This window comes from Lynx canadensis, chromosome A1 (assembly GCF_007474595.2).
Source record: "Lynx canadensis isolate LIC74 chromosome A1, mLynCan4.pri.v2, whole genome shotgun sequence".
Classification (NCBI taxonomy): Eukaryota; Metazoa; Chordata; class Mammalia; order Carnivora; family Felidae; genus Lynx; species Lynx canadensis.
Window position 1 is genome coordinate 129,400,724 of NC_044303.2, and position 15,836 is coordinate 129,416,559.

General features: G+C 38.5%; 1 protein-coding gene across 3 annotated transcripts in view; it reads left to right on the top strand.

Annotated features, from left to right (window-relative positions):
* ZSWIM6 (zinc finger SWIM-type containing 6) overlaps positions 1-15,836 on the top strand; it is a 198,999-nt gene that overhangs the window by 176,281 nt on the left and 6,882 nt on the right. For all 3 annotated transcript variants that reach the window (XM_030321626.1, XM_030321635.1, XM_030321644.1), the window contains exons 6-11: positions 384-560; positions 836-982; positions 5,827-5,973; positions 7,545-7,805; positions 11,609-11,744; positions 15,140-15,297. In XM_030321626.1, coding sequence (XP_030177486.1) covers positions 384-560; positions 836-982; positions 5,827-5,973; positions 7,545-7,805; positions 11,609-11,744; positions 15,140-15,297 — 1,026 coding nt within the window. The remainder of the gene's footprint in view (positions 1-383; positions 561-835; positions 983-5,826; positions 5,974-7,544; positions 7,806-11,608; positions 11,745-15,139; positions 15,298-15,836) is intronic.

The window sequence follows — 15,836 nt, forward strand, 5'->3', positions numbered from 1 at the left end:
CCCATCAGGGCAGCCCACCACAGCACCTCAGAAGTGGGGAGCAGTGAGTTTTCATGTGACTTTTGTGCCGAGTGCCTCCTTTGAGTGTATTTGGCATGGAAATTAGACTTGACCCTTCTTTTTGCAGGATGCCTTTAACCTTAGCTTTGATGGCTGCAGAGTGTTTGTGTTTGATAAAACAAGTGAGTGGATGGTGGCTCTTTGGGCTGACTTGCCTCCTAGTACTTAGGACACGAGAGTATTCACCCTTCATCTTTCTGCTTAGGGGGTGCAGGACAGTGTGTGTGGGTGTGTTCATGAACATCTGGCCACAGAATGGTATGACTGATTTATTCACATGTGAATAATAGCTGACACGGCTTTCTGAATTGTGGAAAAAACAGATTCATCGAACAGGCCACATCGGACAGTGTTCACCCGAGCCATCGAGGCATGCGATCTCCACTGGCAGGATAGCCACTTGCAGCACATTATCAGCAGTGACCTATACACCAACTACTGTTACCATGACGACACTGAAAACTCCCTCTTTGACTCCCGCGGGTGGCCCCTCTGGCATGGTAAGTGGCCAAACCGGAAAGACATTTCCATGACTTACTTCTTTGTTTCGTTTCTATAGCATTATTGGAGTGGGAGGTGGAGAGTTGAGGGATTCAATGGGAGACGGATGAATGCTTGGCAGGAGGAGCTGAGTTTTGCATTCAAATCCAAGTTCAGAAATGGCTTCTTAGGTCTTTTTAATAGTATTTTGGGGGAAAACATCATTCTATTTACATGCTATTTTTGTACATATATCTGACTATGACAACTTTGTCCCCTTAACTTTCTGTTTTAGAACATGTTCCTACAGCTTGTGCAAGAGTGGACGCATTACGTTCTCATGGGTACCCCAGAGAAGCCCTGAGACTAGCAATAGCTATTGTTAACACGTTAAGAAGACAGCAACAGAAACAGTTGGAAATGTTCCGGACTCAGAAAAAAGGTGAATGTGAAGGAGTTTGTTTCCACTGGAATGGGATTCTTGGTGATGACATCACTGGATTTTGTCGTCTTTTGGGGAGAGATGGCTTTTGAAATTAGGAGATGGCTTTGCTCACCACTCATTTGGAATATGTAATAGCTGATCTGTGAGAAATTTGAGGCACGTTTTGTCTTGGTTAAATGTAAGAAGTAGGATTTTTAAAAACATTTCTTAGGTTAGTTAACTTTTTTAAGGGGATAATTTTGTTGTTGTTCAAGTAGTTATTTAGTGTGTCTGAATTATCAAAAATGCCAGTGATCCAATAGCTTATTTTGTGAAAGTGCATTCTAATTCTAACAGTAAGGGGTCTGGGGGCACACTGTCCATGTTTGAATCCTGGCATTGGGTCCCAGCTAGGAGACCTTAGGCAGTAGATTCCTCATCTGTGGATGGAGCTTAGTAGAGGATCTATTTATTAGAGTTGTTGAGAAAATTAAATAAGTTAATTGCTACAAAACTCTTAAAACAGAGCCTGGCATAATATGTAAGTACTTTAAAACTTCTTAGCTGTAGGGGCGCCTCGGTGGCGCAGTCGGTTAAGCGTCCGACATCAGCCAGGTCACGATCTCGCGGTCTGTGAGTTCGAGCCCCGCGTCGGGCTCTGGGCTGATGGCTCGGAGCCTGGAGCCTGTTTCCGATTCTGTGTCTCCCTCTCTCTCTGCCCCTCCCCCGTTCATGCTGTGTCTCTCTCTGTCCCAAAAATAAATAAAAAACGTTGAAAAAGAAAAAAACAAAACAAAAAACTTCTTAGCTGTAACAGTTTGTGTGTCGGGACATGGTATTTGTTTAAAGTGATCAGATTTGATTTTTCAAATTCTGTAAATAACATCTGATGAGCTGCCAACTGACAGGACACATTTAACTTCTCTTTATCTTAATTTACTATTAATCTTTTAAATAAGTACTGCTGAGTAACAGTAATTTCAGAGAGTTATACTCAGAAGGCCCTGATCAGAAAAAGAAATACATATGCTTTTTCTGATTAATTAATGCACTTCTTGTTCCTTCCATAGATTATAAATTTTTTTATGTTGCTTTGATTAGGTTTGTTTTTTCACTGTGGAGTTTTATTTCTTATTCAGACAAATACTTTTAGTTGCTAGGGGTTTTTTTTGAGTTATGTTTTTGTTTTTAATCCTTCTATGATTATACACACACCAAGGATACAGCTAAAATTTATCACAAGTTGTTGTAATAGGCTGAAAGTTGGAATGAGTGTTTGTTGTAACTTTTAATACCCTCTATATCAGAATTATTATAGATGTTAATTAACATTATCATTTATATGATGAAAGAAAATTTCAGAGTTAAAATTGTAACCAAAGAAAGGGGAGCTCAAATGAAATTGGAAGGTAATATCCCTGGCTATCATTATTTTGTTCATTTCTTCATGTTCTTCATAACATAACTGGTTACCAGATGTGTTTACAAAACATACTATTTAGATTTTTAAAAAAATTTTCTGAAATCCCTCTTCCCCTAAACACAATCTATAGCCAAAAGTAGCCACAGTCTATAGCTACTTCTGAAAAGTATAAAGGATAATAATAATTCAAGCTAAGAGAAGTGAGGCACTTTTTGTACTGCAGAAATAAAGCTAGGTCATGATGATTATCAGATTAAAAAAATCATAAACTTTTCTTAGAAATGTTGTTTTTAGGGCCACATGGATGGCTCAGTTGGTTAAGCGTTCAACTCTTGATTTCATTTTAGGTCTGTTCAGTTCAGGTCATGATCTCCACATCGGGTTCTGTGCTGACAGCATGGAGCCTGCCTAGGAATCAGTCAATCTCTCTCTCTCTCTCTCTTTCTCTCTCTCTCTCTCTCTCTCTCTCTCTCAATAAACCATCTTAAAAAAATGTTTTAAACAATATCTGGGGCATCTTGATGGCTTAGTCGGTTGAGCATCCATCTCTTGATTTTGGTTCAGGACATGATCCCAGGTCGTTGTGGGATCCAGCCCTGCACCGGACTCCATGCTGAGCGTGGAGCCTGCTTAGGATTCTCTCTCTTTCTCTCTCTGCTCCTCTCCCCCACTCATATACTCTCTTTCTCTCTAAAAATAAAAAATAAGTAAAGATTTTTAAAATGTTGCATTATCTAAGAAACGGAAAGTGTAAAAAATGTTAGTTTGTATAGGTAAATTAGAATATGTGTTAAGTTAGACTCCTTTAATTTGTCTTTGAGACCATTCTTAGACCCATTTCTCTTTTATCTTGTGAGCAATGATAACTTATTTCAGACTATTCTTAATTATTACTGTGATTACATTTCTATACCTGTATCTTTTCTACTTTTTTATTGGTTCATATTAAAAGAATAGGTTTTCCACAGCTGTTACAATTCCAAACTGCCATGACAGCTATTTGTTATGTGATCAAGATTAGTATATGTATATACACCTTGTACATTTTCAATACTGTTTGGCATAATATGTCAGCTTTTTGTTGTTAATTGAGGTATAATTCACATGTAACAAATTAGTTCAGGTGTACAACATAATGATTCGATATTTATGTATTTTGAAATGATCACATTTCATTTCATTTGTATTTATTTTTGAAGGAGAGAAATATAGTGTGAGTGGGTAAGGGGCAGAGAGAGAGGGAGACACAGAATCCAAAGCAGGCTCCAGGCTCTGAGCTATCAGCACAGAGCCTGACTTAGGGCTCGAACTAACGAGCCATGAGATCATGACCTGAGCTGAAGTTGGATGCTTAACTGACTGAGCCACCCACGCACCCTGACAAACTTTTTTTTATGATGAGAACTTTTAAGATTTACTTTCAAATATGCAGTACAGTATTATTTTTTTTTTTTTAATTTTTTTTTCAACATTTTATTTATTTTTGGGACAGAGAGAGACAGAGCATGAACGGGGGAGGGGCAGAGAGAGAGGGAGACACAGAATCGGAAACAGGCTCCAGGCTCTGAGCCATCAGCCCAGAGCCTGACGCGGGGCTCGAACTCACGGACCGTGAGATCGTGACCTGGCTGAAGTCGGACGCCTAACCGACTGCGCCACCCAGGCGCCCCTGCAGTACAGTATTATTAATACATTTTTAAGTGTTTGTTTGTTTGTTTGTTTATTTATTTATTTATTTATTTATTTATTTATTTTTGAGAGAAAATGAGCAGGGGAAGGGCAGAGAGAGATGGAGATAGAGGTTCCCAAGCAGGTTCAGCACTGTCAGCGCAGAGCCTCACTCAGGGCTAGAACTCAGGAACCCTGAAATCAAGAGTCGGAGGCTTAACTGACTGAGCCACCCAGGTGCCCCTGCAGTACAGTATTATTAACTGTAGTTGTCCTGCTGCACTTTATATCACCATGACTTGTTCATTTTATGAATGGAAATTTGCACCTTTGGGGCCCATTCACCCATTTCACCCACACCCACCCCTGACTCTAGCAACTACCAGTCTTTTCTCTGTATCTAGAAGCTTGGGGGTTTTTTTTAGATTCCACTTATAAGTGAGATCATACAGTATTTGTCTTTTCTCTGTCTGACTTACTTCACTTTGCTTCTTGATTTTGAAAAAAAAAAAATTACACTCCTTTTTTTGTTTATTTCTCTCTTTTCTCTTTTTTCACTAATGTTTGTGTGGAAAGAAATAAGAGGAAATACTTTATAAAATTTTATGTCGTTTCCATCACTTGATAATAGATTTATTTGTGTAAGTACCACACCTCCTTTCACCATATATCACCCCCCCCATAAAACATATATATTTTGTTGTTCCAAGAGTAAACTCCTCTTTTTTCATACTGATTATGCATATGAAAGACAGTGACAGAAACTAAAGGGAAAGACCCCTCCAAGGAATATAAGACTCAACTTCTATAAATTTTCATATATTGTGCCAAGCCATGGTTTATTTTTTATGTACTGATAGTTGATGGTCTAAAACCAGAAGGCTTCTAAAGGACTGTTGGATCCATGAAATGGTTCTTCAGTTATTTACAAAAAGTCAGCTTTTTTCTTGGATATTTTATCTTGTGTATAGATTTCATTATATTTTCCTCTAAAAAGGAGCTACTCTTATTTATTACTTTAGTAAATACTTGGATGTAAAATATTGCATATTTTACAACAAAGAACATATCTTAGAATATTTACAGCTTTTTTCTCAGGACTGGAATTTAACATAAGAACTTGAAAGTGCTACCATTCTGTTGAGAAAATGCAAAGGATATGTTTCATCCAAATTATGTTATCTTCTGCTGTAGTTCCCCTTTGTGGCAAAGATCCTCTCTTTAATGGCTTACAGATCCATGATAATGAGGAGTTTCATAGGTGCTAGGGTAGTAATTAAATGATACCCATAGAGAAGTCCCAAGTCGGACCCAGGTTACCACTGCCATCTAGTCTCCCGTGTAAGTGACCCAGTGAACATTGACTTTGATGTATCTTCTTAATATAGTTATCCAGTATAATTCCAGGGAGACTTCTTAGTCTTCTCTAATGCCACTCTTGGGGAAGTAAGGGGAGTTGTTCCTCACTTCTCGGTAAAAATTTGTAACTCATTTTTCCTCATGTAACATAATTTAATAGTATAAGTGGTAATGTTAACCCAGTACCTCGGACACACAGGCCTGTCCTCGAAAGTTGGCACCATTTATATGGATTTACAGGTAAACTTTGAGAACACCAAATTGTTCACAAGTTGGGTATTATGTGTACGATCGTTTTTTTAATTAAAGAAGAATTGCCAGTGGAATTCAGGACTAATTTTTTAGGATGCCACTATTAAAAGCATCTCTTCCTCTACTTGTCTCCATCCCTCAATTTTCTTTTCTTATACAGAGCTACCCCATAAAAGCCTCACCTTGATAACCAATCTGGAGGGCTGGGTTGGACACCCCCTGGACCCTGTGGGCACTCTTTTTAGCAGCCTTATGGAAGCTTGCCGAATTGATGATGAAAGCTTCTCTGGGTTCTCCGATTTTACAGGTAACACTGTTGGCATTGTCTCCTGTGCTTTTTTTCCCCTAAACCTTGAGTGGCATTGGTCAGTGTTTCTTGTCACATTTGGTGTTGTGAATCTGTACGGTTAGTAGTACTTTCGGTTAACAAGGGAGCAAGGAAATGGGCATTCCCATGGTTTTATGGAAAACTTAACACGCTGAGAAAAATCTTCGAATCCACAGTTGGGCGCATGTGTTAGAGAACCTTAGAAATACGTATTTTCTTCTAGCTAGTGATTCTGCATCTAAGAATTTATCTGCATTTATGACTGTTTTCCAGCGTTAAGATTTAAGATAAAGATGTATATCCTAGAATTGGGAACTAGAAATTTGGTTACTTTTTAAATTTGTTTTTGCCTTAGAAGTTACTTGTGACTTAAATGGGTTGTAGTCTACTTTAAGAGGATTATCTAATGTCACTAAAAGTGTTTTACATCACACATTATTTTATTTTATTAAGTTCATTTATTTAGAGACAGAGGGCAAGTGGGGGAGGGGCGCAGAGAGAGAGAGAGAGAGAGAGAGAGAGAGAGAGGGAGACAGACAGAGGATCCCAAGTGGGCTCTGGCTGACAGCAAGAGAGCCCACGCGGGGCTTGAACTCTCAGACCATAAGATCATGACATGAGCCGAAGTCAGACACTTACCCAACTGAGCCACCCAGGTTCCCCTGCATCACACATTCCTTTAAAGCATGTTTTGAGATTTCTCTCTGGCCTCTTGAAACTTAAGAATCAGCGTTAAAATAACTGCCTGTGGGCTGTGGACAGAGGTGTGACAGGGAGGGAGTACTGTCCCTTTTCTGCTCTCATGAATGGGTGAACACAGAGGATTAATAATGTTGTCCCTCCACAATTTCCCCTGTGGTGTTTGCCTTCATGGATTATGGGTGCCCCAGACTCTGTCAGGACGGTGAAAGCTATGACTCTGAATTCATTTTCCTTGGGAGTCTGATGGTTGAAGTTGGTTAAAATTTCTCATAGAAGTGCTTCAGCAGAGATAAGAGAATGCTCAAAGAATCGTTCCTCTTGATAACTGATATGACTCTTTGATAGCAGAAAGGACCTTGAAATTGGTTAGTATGTTGTGTTCTCTAATTTTTTCATTAAATTCCAATATTGTGATAACACTTTGGAAACAACTTCTTTTTTAATGCCGGGCTTTAAAGAGTTGGTAATTATGGCAGTCATTATATAAGTTTACTCTTGTTTAAGTAAAGTTTTTTTTTGTTTTTTTGTTTTTGTTTTTTTTGGGTTTTTTTTACTCTTTAGTATTCTTAAGATCTCTTCTTAAATTTGTAGGGTTTTTGGTGATTCATTTTCAGTGGGAGGAAAATATTTGTAATATTCTGTCCCTTAAAACATACATATCTAGTCATTCATGGTCATTTTGTAAAAGATCTAGAAAACTACGCACTTTAACGTAAGAAACGTTTTCTATTTTTCTTGGAATAAAGTCAACGATTCATTTAATGGTCCTGGGTAAAATAAACATGTATACCTATCGGTGCCTGCAAAAGTAGTATCTGAACTCTGCTTTCTTTTGTGACATTTTACAGAGAATACGGGACAGTGCAAGTCTCTGGAATACCAGCATCTCCCTGCACACAAATTCTTAGAAGAGGGGGAATCCTATTTAACACTAGCTGTGGAAGTCGCCCTGATAGGGCTGGGACAGCAGCGTATCATGCCTGACGGGCTGTACACACAAGAGAAGGTTTGCCGGAATGAGGAGCAGCTCATTTCCAAGCTTCAGGAAATTGAATTGGATGACACACTGGTGAAAATTTTTCGCAAGCAAGCAGTCTTCCTATTAGAAGGTAGTGTGATAAAGAAGTTTTCTGCTTGTTCTGCCAATTTTATTGAGGCACTAAGCTTTCTTATGTTGGGAATACTGTTTTTATGCATTCAGTATGGTAGTTATTCTGATTGGTATGGCCACTGAATGTCACAGGAATGTTTACTATCCAAAAAATAATATCACTTAATCAAAAAGTACTGATGTTCACTTGTGTGTCATTTGATATAAGTGGTGATGTGAGATAGCCTGTTAGAAATGAGCCCCTTTTAATGCCACAAACCTTGAAAAGGACTGTCACTATTTAGTCTATGTTGTTACTGAGATAAATGTTAAGTTTGATAATTTGCGAGTTCTTGCTGGTAGCCATGTACCTATTTACTTGATCACTTAAATGATGAAATGGAAATTCATCGGCATTCCTCTGAATTATTATTTTGGCTTTTACATGACATCTGGGTTTTGAGTGTGTCGTTTTGCATGTGTTAGCAAAGGACTTTGGAGGCTCCAGGAATGAATTACCACTCGCTAATTCTTTCAGAGAATTCATTAAGTGTAGATTCACCAAGTTCAAAGTTTCATGGACTCTCTAAGGCAGTCTTAATTCTCTTCTTTTTATAAGGTCAAGAGCTGAATGGCCTAAGAAATTTTGGCTGGCATTATTTTTAAAAAGTTTTTTTTGTTTGTTTTGTTTTTTTTCTGGAAAAGAGTAAGTGTAATTTGTATACTAGCCTAATCTTTTATGCAAATTTCGGTGATGCCTACTGGGTAAAGTTGCTTCTATATCTTAAGTACATGGGTATTATTATTGTGGGATTGTCTGTGATTGATAGATGAGTAAAGTGTGGTGTTCTCATCATATATTTAGAACTGTTGCATACAGGGAAAGGATTTAGAGAAAATAATATTTTACTGCCTTTTATTTGTCTAAAGCTAAAGATCTCTTTGAAAGAAAAACCTTTATCAAATATATTACAGTATCATACATTTGTGTGTTTTATAAGTGTATTTTAAAGGGAAAATGTTCTTAGTAACAAGAGTAATTTTGGTAAAATTCTTGATAGTAATTTTTTGAAGCACTCTCCTTAACTTTTTTTTTCTTCTAAAGATTAAAAAAAGCCTATCTTGGCAAATTTCAGGTGATCTTCATTCTTTTATTACTGTTTTGTTTTAGTTCCCTCCTGTTTAATTCCTTTTGATACAAGCAGTACCGTTAGCCACAAACTTTTATGTTGTCATTGGCTCTTAGTAACTGAGTTTTGATTTCCATTATACTGAAGGACAGGAAGAGAATGTGTGCTTTTTATAGAGTTGATAGTGTCTTATACCCGTTTATCATTTGCCTTTTTAAATGTCTCCATGTTCATTACTCATGAATATTTTAAAACTTTTTCTTAGCTTTTGATTAGCGCATCCCTCCCTGTTAAACATTTTTTTTTTTAAGAACTGTGCCTGCTAAGGAATGCTGTTGATTCATCACAGCTTCCTTTACTTTCCTGATCCTGCTAGGACTGTAAAGAATGGGTAGTGCAGGACGGGAAGCAGTCTAAGGGGAAGCCAAGGGACCATTTCTGTAAACTCCTGAAAATAAGCACTCCATGACTGAGTTGACTGCACTGGGGCATCAATTCTTCTTACAGTTACTTTGTAAATTTCAGGAGCATAGTAGTTAGCAGACACTAACTATTCTGAAATAAAAGATGCTAACTTTTTCTGAAAAAGAAACAGTAGTAACCCTGTATTGTTGCTGCGTGTTGATCGCTTTTGACCACAATGCAATATTGGCACATTGGGCCAATTGTAATGGTAAAGCACTTCTGGGAGTTCAGGGATTACACTGATTATTCATCTACAAATAATTCTGAATAACCGGCTGAATGTTTTTCTTGTTGGGAGATATCATAACAAGAAGTGTTGATTATGCATCCTGGCCTGTTTTGCATAGCACAAAAAGGTAACTTGATGATTTAAGGGAAACATTGAAAGGAAATGGAGGAGAAATGAAGAAAATAGATAGTCTACAAGTTTGCTATAACTAGGCCTTAAGTAGAGTTAGTGTCTTAGTCTTCCCAGGCTGCCATAGCAAAATACTGCAGAGTGGGTGGCTTAAGCAATAGAAATTTCACACAATTCTGGAGGCTGGGAAGTCCAGGGCCAAAGTGCTCGATAATTAAATTTCTGGTGAGCCCTCTCTTCCTGTCTTGTATATGTCTGTCTTCTTGTGCTCTCACAAGCAGAAGGGTAGAAAGAGAAAGAGAACTCTTTGATATCTGTTCTTATAAGGACACTAATCCTATTGGATCAGGGCCATACCCTATGAACCCATTTAACCTTCATTACCTCTGTAAAGGCCTTATGTCCAAGTATAGTTCACCTTGGGAGTTGGGGCTTCTGCATATGAATTGGGGTGGGGAATATAAACTTTCAGTCCATAATAATAATTTAAATAGTTTGGCCTCATTATTTAAACTAAAGGCAGAACTATAATGCTATATCAACTTTTGCAGAATATTTTTAAATGTCTTAAACGTAAAAGAAAGGTCATGGATTTGGTAAAATTAGAACTCTAGGGTGGATTTTAGTTTGCCTAGGTAAAAAAACAAATTTTTATGAGAATACGATTTTCAAAGTCCTTAAATAATGAACAGTTCAAAAATACTAACCAAAAAATACAGAAATGTTAAAATAATCTCCATTAAAATTATCTGTAATGTATCATGCTCCTACTCAGTGCCCAATTCCAACTCTTCACACCATTTCTTCTGAACTGACATTTCTTGCATTCTAAACTCTTCGCCAGACTGATTTTTCTCATGGAAAACAAATGTATTATGTCCTTTGAGCAGTAGTGTCATGGTTCATAATTCTAGAAATCATTAAACAAATGTTACCCAAAGGTGACATGGAAACTAATTTATTAAACACTTTACAGTAACTAAACCTCAAAGTACCTAAGTGGAAAGTAGTTGAACTAACCACTGTGGTTTCCTTTCAAAATTTATTTTAAAATTTGGTATTGCCTTTCTTCGGGCAGCGTTCAGAGAGCTCACAAGGGAAGTTAGTTCTGTCACCATGCCTGTCATAACCTACTAAGAAATGAGTTTTGACAGCTTAAATGTAATTTTACTTTTGAAATTGGTCTTTTGGAGCCCTCAAAGTAGTAGATTTCCAGTTACTTTAATTTTTTTTTTCTTTTGCCTGTGGTGAGTATCAAATGGATTACTAACTATTCTTTTATTATTAATCACTTTCCGAGAATTAATACCTATTTCTGCTTATTAGAAGCAACTGTGTTTAAAGTCTTTGCATTGGGATTTGTGGTTTAAGAGTCCTCCCTTGAGGCGAAGCACTCTTTTCTGGAAACCTGACTTGTCTGTGCCCACAAGACTGATGGGGTCCGGGGGCAGGTTCCACAGTTAAGCTGCACAGTCGTCTGTGCGTTTGCAAATCTGGATGCTCAGATGCCACACAGTGAGAAAGGATGTCTCTTGAATTCAGTGAGATTTTATGCTTCAGAGGGTTTCTTTTTCTGAAGCAGTTATAATATGAAAAAGCTCTGCCCCTTAGTTCTGTGATTCTCATTTTCGCTATGGTACAGTTAGTTGGGGACTGTTCCTGAAGTGATTGGATACTGGATACTACACCCTGTGGAATCATTTTTGACTAAGAATTGTATTTCTTTCTACTATGTCACTTTGGTTACATTCTTAACTAGAATAGCTTGTATATGTCATAACGTTACATAAAAATTTTTAAAAATATACTTTACAAGAAGTCTTAGTTCCTTTTTTAGGAATGTAAAATGTGTATGCTCTCTTCCCACAGCCGGACCATATAGTGGTTTAGGCGAAATAATCCATCGGGAGAGCGTTCCAATGCACACATTTGCCAAGTATCTCTTCACCTCTCTCCTACCTCATGATGCTGAATTGGCATACAAAATTGCACTGAGAGCAATGCGGTACGTATTCACAGCCCAGTCGGGCAGAGGCAATCCAAATTTCCCACTGGGAAAAAAATGGCTGTTAACTGACTTCTCATTCATTCATATCTCTTGTAGGCAGCAGCAAAGCTAAAGAAACTATTTATGCTTCTTGGATTGTTGTAGTGGTGGTTTGTTTGTTGGCTTGTTTGGCTTTTTATTTTACAGTAAAGGAAGAATTGTCTCCTAGACTGCTATCATACTTGTGCTCATGGTGGCTTTTTCTTACTTTTCTTGAAGCTAGAATTTGGGAATTAAACAACAATTTTAGGCCAAGTTTAATCACAAGGGAGCAACAGTTGAAACCTTCCTAATTAGTTAATTGTTTTGAAAATATTAGATTTTGAAACAGTGGTAAATAATAAGTTTACTTGACTGAATGTAATAACTGAGGGAGCCCTTCACACCTGCTGCATCAATAGTGCAGGAAGGCCATAGTATCGCTGAAACCCCTTTGTGCTCACCTGGAGCTTAAGGGAGGATGAGGCCTGGTGACTAGGGTTGAAGGCAGCACTATTAGGCATTTTCCAGGACCTGCTCTCCTCAGTCTGACTACTTCCGTCTCCTCCCCAGCCCTCCCTTTCATGAATGATAATTAGATTATGTTGTTCTCTGCCACTGACCTTCCTATTTTCACTTTCCTTTTTATTTATTCTTAAAAATTTTTTTAGAGAGAGTGCACAAGAGGGGTAACAGGGGTGGAGGGGCAAAGGGAGAGAGAGAGAATCCCAAGCAGACTTCACACTCAGCACGGAGCCCAGCCCAGGGCTGGATTCCACGACCCTGGAATCATGAACCGAGCCAAAATCAAGAGTCGGATGCTCGACTGGCTGAGTCGCTCAGGTGCCCCTTCACTTTACTTTTTAAAGTCTGTTCATCAAATATTTTTTACCATGAATTTGTCTAGGTGAATATTTTTTAATGAATTCAAGATTATATTTTTTAATCTTAACTGTTGCCTATTAAACGTTAAGGACCTGAAAGGCATATCTCGTTTTCTTAAAATATGAGATTTTTCCTTTTTTAAATAATTAAAACATTCCTGTCTTAAAGTGCAGATTAGACTTAGTTATAGTCACCAAAGAAAGACAGACCATGTACACACACGCCTAAGAGTTTGAGGTGCTGGGGAGTAGTTTGGTCCCGTAGAATCTTTTCATCAAAGTTTCTGTGTCCGGAAACATTGTAGTGGATTCGAAAGAAATTCTTGCCTGTGTGAGGGCAGCTTACATCTTTCAGGAGGCCTCTTTTTTTATGCAGTGAGTGTGCGTGTGTGTGTGTGTGTGTGTGTGTGTGTGTGTGTACCTACCTGTGTGCCCATGTGTATTGAGTCTGACGTCTTTTAACTTGGTATTCTTTCCTTGGCGCCATGAAATCTGTTTAACCTGTCAGAGAAACCTTGTTGAGTTCTCTCTTATCTAATTTTTAAAATGTCCCCAGATCAATTAATAACTAACATAAGCAGAAATCCCCCCACCAAATTACTTTATACCCCTTGGTCTATTTTAGGGCACAGTTTTGTAAGTTTTTATTCCCATTTTTGGAAGCTGAAATAGAAGTTGTCAGACGAAGACAGATGCTTAGCTCTATGCTTCCATAAATCTTAAGAATTTTGCTCTTGTTTGAAAGGGAAGAATGCTAATGTTATATGATTGCTAGGACCACTGTAAAGTTGAGGGGTAAAATAAAAGGTTTCTCTGTGATTCTAGCTTATGGGAAGGTATCTGTCAGGTAGAAAGGCTTGCTTTGTAACACTCAGAAACTCACTGATGTTTGTCCTTGGTTGCTGCCAAGGCAGTTTGTTTATGGGGGATATTAGTAGGGCCCTGGGGGATTGTTTTCCAACCTTTTCTTCTACTTGCCACTAGTCCTGCTAAAAGACTGCTGTGGAAGAGAGGTAGTGTGACTTACTAGAGCCTCTCAAGGCAGCCAGGGCAACAGGAAAGAAAAGAGACCTGTAGCTTACTTGCTTCTTCGTCCTTGTGGAAGTGAGAGAAGGGTGGGAGAGCGGGAAAAGGGTGTTTTTAGCACTCATTTTCTCATCCTTTTAGCATATTGACCAGTTTCCTCTACAGCAACTCTGGAAAGATCTGCCTGTGAACACAGGGGCATTCTAGGTTTTTTGAAAAGTTAAATAGCAACTCCACCAAAATTCTTCTTACTTAATAGCTTACCTTGCCACTCTTTAATGCTCACATCTCTTTGTCCCTAGATAAAAGGAAATGAAAGTGAGGCATTTGGCTTAGCAGAGCAGTAACTGCTCTTGGGTGAGGCCCCAAGGCCAGCCTCACACCCTTTGGTCTTCAGCTCTTATTCCATAGTCCCTAACACTGGTATACCTGAATTAAGGTCAGCGTTTTGATTATTGTAAAGGAATAATTGCAGTTGTAGCTACTCTGCTTATCTCTTTGGTACTTCTATCTGGAAGAGATTGCTAAGCACGTGCTTTGTTTTCCAATAATTGTTCTTTATTTGTCAACATATTCTCAGTCAAACATAGATTGATTGAAATTAGAGATCTCACTGAATTTATGCAAGACTGTCAAAGGACAAATACTTGGATCATTTGCATTCATCATCTCTGATAGGATTGATAGAACATATTCTAACTACAAATTCCTGAAGTAATAAGGAACTAATTCTGCAGGAAGCATGAGTTTATTTTTTGTCTAACTTCCTCTCTTATGTTGTGTTTTAATGAGTTAGCTTATCCATTTCAGCTATCCACTGACCCCTGACCGTTGCAAGCTCAGTCTTTTTTAAAGATTTTTTTTTTCAACGTTTATTTATTTTGGGGACAGAGAGAGACAGAGCATGAACGGGGGAGGGGCAGAGAGAGAGAGGGAGACACAGAATCGGAAACAGGCTCCAGGCTCTGAGCCATCAGCCCAGAGCCTGACGTGGGGCTCGAACTCACGGACCGCGAGATCGTGACCTGGCTGAAGTCGGACGCTTAACCGACTGCACCACCCAGGCGCCCCTCAAGCTCAGTCTTAAATGTTCACCTGACTGTCAGTTTCTGTTGATTCTTATTTTTTTAATGAGTGATAAGATTCAAAAATTTTAAAGTAGGTAAGCATCGAGCCTTGTGTTTCAGATCTCTTCATTGCTATATATCTTAATTTCCTTGAATAATTGCAACTTTTTGAATGATGCTAAGGACAAGAAATCTCTTAAGTTTGGGTAATGAGCAATTAACAAGGTGACTTTGGCATCCAGATAGCAGAGTGTAGCTGTACCAGCTCTTCTTGCACCAAGGACCTGAGCAGTTTCTCCCAGCATCTACCCATTCATCTGCTTTCTGACCAGACCCTGTGGCCAAGGTGATGGACCAGGAATAACTGGGAGCCAACTGCCTTGTCTTCTCATTACAGGTTACTAGTATTGGAATCTACTGCTCCAACTGGAGACCTCACCCGCCCACACCATATTGCGTCAGTTGTTCCCAACCGCTATCCTCGTTGGTTCACTCTAAGCCACATAGAATCCCAGCAGTGTGAGCTGGCATCCACCATGCTAACTGCAGCCAAAGGTATTGGATTGTCTTGAGACTTCATGATTAAATAGTTTGCCTTTTTTATTTAAACGGTTATGTTTTCCATCCAGTTCTCAGTAGTGGTGCTAATGTCTGGTTGTAAGGACATTAGCTTATAAGGTAAAACAAGTGCTACTCACTTGAACCTGACGTTTTCCTCTTTTAATTGCATCATTAAACTCGGTGCTGACAGAGTTTAGGTTTAGTGTCATGCCATGTAAATGTAGGTTTAGTGTCATGCCATGTAAATGTGGTTCAGTTTCAGAAGCAGATTAAAATGTTAGGTGACATATTTTTTTTTCTCCCTGAAATATTCACCAAAAATATGTAAGTAGGAACTAAGGAGGGTTTTTTACTATCTCATGTTCATTCTGGTTAATTTTGTGCCTTTGTTTTTTTTTTTTTTTTTTTTTAAATTTTTTTTTCAACGTTTTTTATTTATTTTTGGGACAGAGAGAGACAAAGCATGAACGGGGGAGGGGCAGAGAGAGAGGGAGATACAGAATCGGAAACAGGCTCCAGGCTCTGAGCCATCA